The following is an 11,011-nucleotide window of genomic DNA, read 5'->3' on the forward strand; positions in this document are numbered from 1 at the left end:
TGCACATTGAAGTCCTTCATTACAACTGCGTCATTGGCTTTAACACACGCCTTTTCCAACTCCCTTTGCAATCTCAACCCCACACATTCGCTATTTTCAGGCCAATATAGGGTCCCTATAAAGCTTTTTTTTTAACTCTTACAGTTTCCTATCTCCACCCACAAAGCTTCAACATTCTCTAACCCTATGTCACCTCTTTCTACAGATGTGATTCCACCTTGAACCAGCACAGCCACATCACCAACGCCTATGCCTTCCTGCCAGTCCTCTCGATAAGACGTAAATCTTTAAACGTTAAGCTCCCAGCTATGGTCTTCTTTCAGCCATGACTCAGTGATGCCCACGACATCATAATGACCAATCTCTAATTGCGCCAAAAGTTCGTCCACCTTATTCTGAATGTTCCGTGCATTTAAACACAAGGCGTTCAGTCCTGCATCTGCGCCTTTTTGAATGCTGTCTATGCAGTACAATTTAACAGTTTGCTCTCTCTGTATTTGAAAACATTCATTGGCTTGTCCACCCTAACATTCATCTTAAACCCATCATCTACTTGTGAAACTGCTGGTTCATCCACAGCTCTATTGTCCTAGTTCCGGTCCCCCGGCCATTTTAGGGTAAAACACTCCCAACAGCTCCAGTAAATCTGCCCATAAGAGTATTGGTCCTCATCGGATTCACATGCAACCCGTGCCTTTTGTACAGGTCCTACCTACCCCGGAAGTGGTAACAATTATCCAGAAATCTGAATTCCTGCTCCCTGCTCCAAATGCTCTGCCACACATTTTTCTGCCACCTCATTCTCTTCCCATTACCACTGCCATCCTCTTCAGCTTCCTGCTCTTCCGCACATCATCGGGGAATTGCCTGGGTTCATGTACCAGCTCCTCGGAGAATAAGAGACTGTAGACCAGTGTGGGGTGCGTCACATCGTGACTGGCTCAGCCTGGAAAAGGAAACAGAAATTATGTTCCTTTTCTGAGGCGCAGTACAGACAGCTTAATCCTAAAGGAGTGTCAAGAACATGGGGTCCATTGTGAGAGAAGTAAAAGTCAGTAGAGCAAGTAAATGCCCCCTCCCCCACTGTTACCCTCTGTAGGGTTGCACAGTTCAGCAGAAGCTGAGCAGTGAAAGCAGTGAAACCACCCTCTCCACACAACACTCTCCTCTCCAGAATCACGTGTGCACTTGCTGCTCGCTGGAACACCGGGGAATCTGCAAACTACCAACAGAGGGGAGAGTGGAGCCTTTAACAGCGGATCTGAGTCAGATCAGAACTGTTTCTGGGCCGTCGTTCATTTTCAGACACTCTAATCTCTGATCACCCGATTTCACCTGAACAGTGTCTTTAACGAGTATATGTTGTGAGCTCCATGTTCATCAGATCAGGCATTGACAACCTATTTCTGTCCGTCATAAGATGTTCAACAGAAACACAAGGAGACTCTGCGGACAGAGACTGAAAAACTGAGAGTGAACACGATCCTGATGAGGGAGAAGGTGAAGGTTTTCCAGCTGGTTGATCGATACGCTGAGCTCACGGTCATTTCTACTGTTCGAGATCGGAGACTGGTGGAACATGAGCTGCTGGCAAGAGGCAGAGACCACGAGGAGTGGAGAGAAAAAGATCTCCGTGGTAAGCTGGAAAAAATCCGTACTGATCAGTTATTCAAGAAGAGCTTTGTTCAAAAATTGCAAAGATATTTCTTTGGAAACAAATCAGGGATGTCCGCAGCAGTGGCCGGAGTCCCAGGGATCGGGAAAACAACAATGGTACAAAAGATTGTTTACGACTGGGCCACGGGGAAGATATACCAACAATTCCAGTTTGTCTTCAGTTTCAAATTCCGGGATTTAAACACCATTAACTGCAGAATAAACCTGAAGGAACTGATTCTGCATCATTATCCCTACTTTGGGAATATCCTGGGAGAGATCTGGAAACAGACAGAGGGACTGCTGTTCATATTCGACGGATTGGATGAATTCAAGGACAAAATCAACTTTGTTGATGGTCGGAGAGACACAGAATCACAGTGCACAGATCCTGAATTCAAGTGCAAGGTGTCTGACATTGTGTATAGTTTAATCCAGGGCAAGCTGCTCCCAGGGTGTTCAGTGCTGGTGACCACCCGCCCCACTGCGTTACATTTATTGGAAAAGGTGGATATCAGTGTCTGGGCTGAAATCCTGGGATTTGTTGGTGAGGAACGGAAGGAATATTTCATCAGGTATTTTGAAGATCAGACGGAGGCAGAAGCTGTTTTCAAACACGTGAAGGAGAACGAGATCCTGTACACCATGAGCTACAACCCCTCCTACTGCTGGATCCTTGCTCTGGTACTGGGCCCCTTCTTCACACAAAGAGTCAGGGACCCGCAGCGAGTTCCCAAGACCATCACCCAACTGTACTCCTACTATATTTACAACATCCTGAAAAACCACGGCCGTGAGATTGAGAACCCCCGTGATGTGTTACTCAGAGTTGGTCAGATGGCCTTCAGAGGAGTGTCGGAGAAGAAGATTGTGTTTACAGGTGGAGATTTGATCAACTACAATCTGCAGCCTTCCCAGTTTCTGTCCGGGTTCCTGATGGAGCTTTTGGAGAGAGAGGATTCTGCCCAGAGCGTGGTGTACACATTCCCACACCTCACCATCCAAGAGTTTGTAGCTGCAGTCGCACAATTCCTGATCCCAGATGGCAGAGATATCATGAAACTCCTCACTGAAGCCCACTGCGTGAGGGATGGGCGATTTGAGGTATTTCTCCGTTTTGTTGCTGGTCTCTCCAACCCAATGACAGCTCGGGGTCTGGAGGAGTTTCTGGGTCCATTTCCCAATGAAACAACCTGCCGGGTGATTGACTGGGTGAAGGAGGAGGTTAAACGCCGAAGTGGAAACACAGGGAGTGAAGCTGGTAAAAGGAGCCTCCTGAACACATTGCACTATCTGTTTGAGTCTCAGAATCGTGGACTGGCTCAGGCCGCACTGGGATCTGTGGAAAGGATTTCACTCAGTGGAATGACACTGACCCCGATTGACTGCGCGGTCCTGTCTCATGTCATCGGACTCTGTGATACAATAAAACAGCTCGACCTGGAGAACTGCCACATTCAGTATGAGGGAATACAGCGGCTGGGACCCGGGTTGCATAAGTGCCAGGAGTTGAGGTAACTTGATTTATCTCTCACTCTGATCTGTGAAACTGTTCCATTGTGTTGTTTCAATGTAAAGGAATTTTGGTAAATTTGTAGTAAATCAGATTGTGAAGAATTGTGACAAATGCCCAGGGGATCAGTCAGTAATTCCCCAAGGACAGGAGGGTTCTGTGGTTCCTTGTGAAGGGATGTTGGAGACTTCATCAGATCAGTGAACAACGACCATTGGTTTAATGATAGTAAATCACAGGAATGGTCGTGTTTCTCGCTGCCTGTGACACGTCCATTGACAATGTTCCTTCCCACTGTGACTGACACCCAGACCGACACTGACTGCAGCAGGTGGGTCAGAGATTCACACCCCCTTCCCGGTGAGAGACAAGAGACCGTCAGCAGACTGTCCCAGTGAGAAGGAAAGAAATACCATTGTGAGATTGTCCTCCCACTGCCCTTCCCCGTGTGTGACTTTGCTCACTTCCAGATACGCAAAGAGCGAGGGCGCATCTCCTCTGGGTCTCTGTTCAGACCCAACACACATGTACAAAAAATGTCTGCGTCCTCTCGTCTTGTAGGATTATCGTTTACCCAATCTCCCTTCCATTCTTTGGAATCTCGCCCCCATCCCCATTCCTCCCGTGGACTCTCTATTACTCTTTCCTCATCCTCCTGTGGGATGTCTTGTCCACACACCCCACCACCCTTCCTGTGAGATCTCTCTTCCCTATCCCCCTTCCTTTTGTGGGATCTCTCCTCCCCATCCCTCTTCCTCCTGTGGGATCTCTCTTCCCCATCCCCCTTGCTCCTGTGAGATCGCTCTTCCCCATCCCCCTTCCTTCTATGGATTTCTCTTCCCTATCCCTTCCTGCTGTTGGAATTCTCTTCCCCATACCCTTTCCTCCTGTGGGATCTCTCTCCCCCATCGAATTCTTCCTGTCGGATCTCTCTTTGGCATGCCCCATTGTCCTGTGGAATTTCTCTTCCCCGACCCCCTTCCTCCTGTGAGATTTCTCTTCCCAATCCCACATCCTCCTGTGGGAACTCTGTTCCACATCCCTCTTCCTCCTGGCCGATCTCTTAACCCCTTCCCCCTTCATCCTGTTTATTTTCTGTCTATATCCCCCTTCCTCCTGTGGGATCTCTCTTCCCCATGCCTCATCCTCCCGTGGGATCTCTCTTCCACACTCCCATGCCGGCTGTGGGATCTCCCTTCCCCATCCCCCGACCTCCTGTGGGATCTCTTCCCCATCCCCATTCCCCTTTTGCTTGTGGGAACTCTCCTCCCCATAGAATCATAAAATCATAGAACACTACAGCACAGAAAACAAGCCATTCAGTCCTTCTAGTCTGTACCGAAACCTTATTCCGCTAGTTCCATTGACCTGCTCCCAGTCCATAACCCTCCAGTCCTCTCCCATCCATGTATCTATCCAATTTATTCTTAAAGCTTAAGAGTGAGTCCATATTTTCCACATCAGATGGCAGCTCGTTCCACACTCTCACCACCCTCTGAGTGAAGAATTTCCTCCTAATGCTCCCCCTAAACCTTTCCCCTTTCACGCTGAAGCCATGTCTTCTCATATTTATCTCTCCTAATCTATGTGGAAAGAGCCTATTCGCATTTACCCTGTCTATACCCTCATAATATTGTAAACCTCTATCAAATCTCCCCTCATTCTTCTGCACTCCAAGGAATAAAGTCGTAACCTGTTCAATCTTTCCCTGTAACTCAACTCCTGAAGACCTGGCAACATCCTAGTAAATCTTCTCTGCACTTTTTCAAACTTACCGATATCCTTCCTATAGTTAGGTGATCAGAACTGCACACAATACTCCAAATTTTGCCTCACCAATGTCTTATACAACCTCACCATAATATTCCAACTCCTATACTCAGTACTTTGATTTATGAATGACAGGATGCCAAAAGCCTTCTTTACAACCCTGTCTACCTGTGATGCCACTTTCAGGGAATTATGTATCGGAACCCCCAGCTCCCTTTGTTCCTCCGCACTCTTCAGTGCCCTACCATTTATCGTGTATGTCGTACCTTGATTTGTCCTTCCAAAATGGAACACCTCACACTTGTCTGCATTAAATTCCATCTGCCATTTTCTGGCCCATTCTTCCAGTTGGTTCAGATCCCTCTGCAAGCTTTGAAAGCCTTCCTCGCTGTCCACAATGCCTACATCTTAGTGTCATCCGCAAACCTGTTGATACAATTTATCTCATTATCATCTAGATAATTGATACAGACAACAAACAACAATGGTCCCAGCACAGATCCCTGAGACACACCACTAGTCACAGGCCTCCAGTCTGAGAAGCAATCATCCACTACCACTCTCTGTCTTCTCCCACACAGTCAATTCAAATCCAGTTTACAACCTCTCCATGGATACCTTGTGTCTGGACCTTTAGAACTAACCTTTTATGTGGAACTTTGTCAACGGCCTTACAAAAGTCAATGTAGACATCATCCACAGCCTTTCCTTCATATGTATTCTTGGTAACATCCTCGAAAAACACTACAGGATTCATTAAACATGGTCTACCACACACAAAGCCATGCTGACTATCTTTTATCAGCCCTTGGCTGTCCAAATCCTTGTATATCCGATCTCTCAGAACACCTTCCAATAATTTACCTACTACTGATGTCAGGCTCACTGGCCTGTAATGACCTGGTGTACTTTTGGAGCCTTTTTCAAACAACAGAACAACATGAGCTACCCTCCAATCCTCCGGCACCACACCCCTGGCTGAGGACATTTTAAATATTTCTGCCAGGGCCCCTGCAATTTCTACACAAGTCTCTCTCAAGGTCCGAGGGAATATCACGTCAGGCCCGAGGGATTAATCTACCTTTATTCACTGTAAGGCAGCAAGCAGCTCCTCCTCTTTAAACTCTATATGTTCCATGACACTACTGTTTGTTTCCCTTAATTCCATATCCGCTATGCCAGTTTCCTGAGTAAACACTGACGCAAAAAAACTGTTTAAGATCTCCCCCATCTCGTGAGGCTCCACACAGAGACGACCACTCTGAACTTCTAGGGGACCAATTTTGTCCTTTACTATCCTTTTACTCTTAATATACTTGTAGAAACCCTTCGGGTTTACCTTCACATTATCCGCCAAAGCAACCTCATGTCTTCTTTTTGCCTTCCTGATTTCCTTCTTTAGTATTTGCTTACATTTTCTATACTCTTCAAGTACCTCATTTGTTCCTTGTTTCCTATAGCTGCTAAACACCTACTTAAGCAGATCGCCAATATCCCTTGAAAACCAAGGTTCCCTCTGCCTGTTAACTTTGCCTTTAATCCTGGCAGGAACATGCAAACTCTGCACTCTCAAAATTTCACCCTTGAAGGCGTTCCACTTACTGAACACATCCTTGCCAGAAAACAACTTATCCCAATCCACTCTTCCCGGATCTTCTCTCATTTCCACAAAATTGGCCCTTCTCCAATTCAGAACCTTTACTGGCGGACCAGTCCTATCCTCATCCATCATTATCTTGAAACTAATGACATTATGGTCACTGGACCCAAAATGTTCACCGACTCATACTTCTGTCACCTGACCTGTCTGGTTACTTAATAGGAGATCAGGTACTGCACCCTCTCTCGTTGATACCTCAATGTATTGATTTAGAAAACTTTCCTGACACATTTGACAAACTCCACGCCATCTAACCCTTTCCCAGAATGGGAGTCCCCGTCAATATGTGGGAAGTTAAAATCCCCTACGATTATGACTTTCTGTTTCTTACATTGGTGTGCTACCTCTCTACAGATTTGCTCCTCGAATTCTCTCTGACTACTGGGCGGTCTATAATACAACCCTATTAGTGTGGTCACATCTTCCCCGTTCCTCAGCTCCACCCATATGGCCTCTGTAGATGAACCCTCCGGGCTGTCCCGTCTACGCACAGCTGTGATATTCCCCTGACTGGTAATGCCACTCCGCCCCCTTTCATCCCTCCCCTCTATCACATCTGAAACAATGGAAACCCGGAACATGAAGCTGCCAGTCCTGACCCTCCTGCAAACCAAGTCTTACTAATAGCAATAATGTCGATATCATCGTGCCAATCCACGATCTAAACTCATCTGCCTTACCTGCAATACTCCTTGCATTGAAATAGATGCACCTGAGAACATTTCTATCACATACAAACCATTGATATCTGTCTATAGAAGCAGTCCTCGCATGACCCTTATCCTCCACCACCTCACTATCTGCTCTAACACTCTGGTTCCCCTCCCCCTGCAACCTTGTTTAAAACCCCCGGAGCAGAACTTGCTAACCTACCGGCCAGGATGTTAGTCCTCCAGTTCCCCTCCAGTTCAGGTGCAAACTGTCCAATTCGAACTGGTCCCACCTCCCCTGGAAGAAAGCCCAATTGTCCAGAAACGTGAACCCCTCCCTCATGCATCATCCCCTCAGCCATGTATTTAGCTGCATTATCTTCCTATTTCTAGCCTCACTAGCACGTGGCACAGGTAGCAATCCTCCTGTGAGATCTCGCTTTCCCATCCCCCTTTCATCCTCTGGGCTCTCTGTTCCCACTCCCCCATCCTTCCAACTGTTGGATCTCTCCTCAGCATCCCCTTTCCTCCAATGGGATCTCTCCTACTCATCCCCCAACCTCCTGTTTGATCTCACTTCCCCACCCACTTCCTCCTGTCTCATCTCTCTTCCCCATGCCCCATCATCCTATGTGATCTCTCTTCCCCATTCCCCTTCCTTCTGTGGGATTTCTCTCCCCCATCCACTTTCACCCTGTGGGATCTCTCATCCCCATCCCCCTTCCTCTGGTGGTATCTCTCTCTCCCATCCCCCTTCCTCCTGTGGGATCTCTTCCCCATTACCCTTCCTCCTGTGGGATCTCTCTCTCCCATCCCGCTTCTTCCTTTGGGATCTCTCTTCCCTATCCCCCTTCCTCCTGTGGGATCTCTCTTCCCCATCTCCCTTCCTCCTGTGAGATCTCTCTTCCCTATCCCCCTTCCTTTTGTGGGATCTCTCCTCCCGATCCCTCTTCCTCCTGTGGGATCTCTCTTCCCCATCCCCCTTGCTCCTGTGAGATCGCTCTTCCCCATCCCCCTTCCTCCTGTGGGGTCTGTCTTCCCCAACCCCCTTCCTCCTGTGGGATCTCTTCCCCAACCCCCTTCCTCCTGTGGGATCTCGCTTCCCCATCCCCCTTCCTCCTGTGGGATCTCTCTTCCCCAACCCCCTACCTCCTGTGGGATCTCGCTTCCCCATCCCCCTTCCCCCTGTGGGGTCTCTCTTCCCCATCCCCCTTCCTCCTGTGGGATCTCTTCCCCAACCCCCTTCCTCCTGTGGGATCTCGCTTCCCCATCCCCCTTCCTCCTGTGGGATCTCTTCCCCAACCCCCTTCCTCCTGTGGGATCTCGCTTCCCCATCCCCCTTCCCCCTGTGGGGTCTCTCTTCCCCATCCCCCTTCCTCCTGTGGGATCTCTTCCCCAACCCCCTTCCTCCTGTGGGATCTCGCTTCCCCATCCCCCTTCCTCCTTTGGGATCTCTTCCCCCCCGTCCCCCTTCCTCCTGTGGGATCTCTCTTCCCCATCCCCCTTCCTCCTCTGGGATCACTTCCCCAACCCCCTACCTCCTGTGGGATCTCTCTTCCCCATTCCTTTAGCTTGGGTGGGTCTATTTCGCTGTGTCCCATTGACATTTCTGCATTTCGGTCAGAAACACTTTTCTCTCCATTGGGGAATGGGACAGTATATGTGGGGTTTAGAGGGTCACACCGACAGACGAAATTACCGACATTCGGTAAATACACTGGAGCTGGGCAGTGAGGGACAGTGACAGTGATGGGAACTCCGATCAGTGATTCACTGGACAGTTTAATGTTTCCTGAAATATCCGAGTGACAGAAATTCCCCCAGACCCACAGTTTGAATCAGTTTGTTTATCAATCTGTCTGTTTGTGTTTAGACTTGGGCATAATGACCTGGGAGATTCAGGAGTGAAACTGGTGTCTGCGGCTCTGAGGAACCCGGAGTGTAAAATACAGACACTGTGGTAAGTACCAGACTGTGGGAGATTGTGTTTACAGTCACTGGGTGTCTGACACTGAGAATGAATGTGATCAGTAGACACACAGAAAACATACAGGACAATGCAGGCCCTTCGGCCCACAAAGCCGTGCTGAACATTTTTCTACCTTAGAATTATCTCGGTTTTACCCATAGTGCTCTATATTTCTAAGCTCCATGTAGCCATCCTGGAGTTTAAAGTTTTCGCCTCCAGCAGCCCATTGTTAAAACTATGCCCTCTCGTGCTAGCCATTTCAACCCTGGGGAGAAGACTCTGACTATCTACATGATCAATGCCTCTCATTATCTTGTACACCTCTATCAAATCACCTCTCATACTCCGTCACTCCAAGAGAAAAGGCTGAGTTCACTCAACCTGTTCTCATAAGGCATGCTCCCCAATCCAGGCAACATCCTTGTAAATCTCCTCTGCACCCTGTCTATGGTTTCCACATTTCACATCCTCCTCCTCGGAGATTGCTACCCATTCCTCTTCTACCTGTGGGATCTTTCTTCCACATCCCCCTTCCTCCTGTGGGATCTTTCTTCCCCGTCCCCCCTCCTCCTGTGGGGTCTCTCCTCCCAGTCCCCCTTCCTCCTGTGCGGTCCCTCCTGCCCGTCCCCTTCCTCCTGTGGGGTCTCTCTTGCCCGTCCCCCGTCCTCCTGTGGGAACTCTCCTCCCCATCCCCCATCCACCTGTGGGATCTCCCCTCCCCGTCCCCCTTCCTCCTGTGGGATCTCTCCTACCCGTCCCCCTTCCTCCTGTGGGGTCCCTCCTGCCCGTCCCCCTTCTTCCTGTGGGGTCTCTCTTGCCAATACCCCTTCCTCCTGGGGGGGTCTCTCCTCCCCGTCCCCCTTCCTCCTTTGGGGTCTCTCCTCCCCGTCCCCCTTCCTCCTGTGGGGTCTCTCCTCCCCGACCCCCTTCCGCCTGTGGGGTCTCTCGGCCCCTTCCCCCTTCCTCCTGTGGGGTCTCGGCCCCTTCCTCCTGTGGGATCTCTCCTACCCGTCCCCTTTCCTCCTGTGGGGTCTCTCCTCCCCGTCCCCCTTCCTCCTGTGGGGTCTCTCCTCCCCGTCCCCCTTCCTCCTCTGGGATCTCCCCTCCCCGTCCCCCTTCCTCCTGTGGGGTCTCTCCTCCCCGTCCCCCTTCCTCCTGTGGGGTCTCTCCTCCCCGTCCCCCTTCCTCCAGTGGGGTCTCTCGGCCCCGTCCCCCTTCCTACTGTGGGGTCTCTCCTCCCCGTCACCCTTCCTCCTGTGGGGTCTCTCCTCCCCGTCCCCCTTCCTCCTGTGGGGTCTCTCCTCCCCGTCCCCCTTCCTCCTCTGGGATCTCCCCTCCCCGTCCCCCTTCCTCCTGTGGGGTCTCTCCTCCCCGTCCCCCTTCCTCCAGTGGGGTCTCTCGGCCCCGTCCCCCTTCCTCCTCTGGGATCTCCCCTCCACGTCCCCCTTCCTCCTGTGGGATATCAGCTCCCCGTCCCCCTTCCTCCTGTGGGATCTATCCACCCCGTCCCCCTTCCGCCTGTGGGATCTCGTCCCAGTCCCCCTTCCGCCTGTGGGGTCTCTCCTCCCCGTCCCCCTTCCTCCTGTGGGGTCTCTCCTCCCCGTCACCATTCCTCCTGTGGGGTCTCTCCTGCCCGTCCCCCTTCCTCCTGTGGGGTCTCTCCTTCCCGTCACCCTTCCTCCTGTGGGATATCTCCTCCCCGTCCCCTTCCTCCTGTGGGATCTCCCCTCCCCGTCCCCCTTCCTCCTGTGGGATCTCTCCTCACCATCCCCCTTCCTCCTGTGGGGTCTATC

At 50.4% G+C, this 11,011-nt stretch overlaps 1 protein-coding gene across 1 annotated transcript in view; it reads left to right on the forward strand.

Annotated features, from left to right (window-relative positions):
- The window catches only part of LOC132386608 (NACHT, LRR and PYD domains-containing protein 3-like), a 30,066-nt gene extending 20,230 nt beyond the window's left edge, over positions 1-9,836 (forward strand). The window contains exons 7-8 of the mRNA XM_059958908.1: positions 1,421-3,170; positions 9,123-9,836. Coding sequence (XP_059814891.1) covers positions 1,421-3,170; positions 9,123-9,213 — 1,841 coding nt within the window. The 3' untranslated portion in view covers positions 9,214-9,836. The remainder of the gene's footprint in view (positions 1-1,420; positions 3,171-9,122) is intronic.
- Positions 9,837-11,011: the final 1,175 nt, after the last annotated feature.

This window comes from Hypanus sabinus, unplaced genomic scaffold (assembly GCF_030144855.1).
Source record: "Hypanus sabinus isolate sHypSab1 unplaced genomic scaffold, sHypSab1.hap1 scaffold_122, whole genome shotgun sequence".
In the NCBI taxonomy this organism is placed as follows: domain Eukaryota; kingdom Metazoa; phylum Chordata; class Chondrichthyes; order Myliobatiformes; family Dasyatidae; genus Hypanus; species Hypanus sabinus.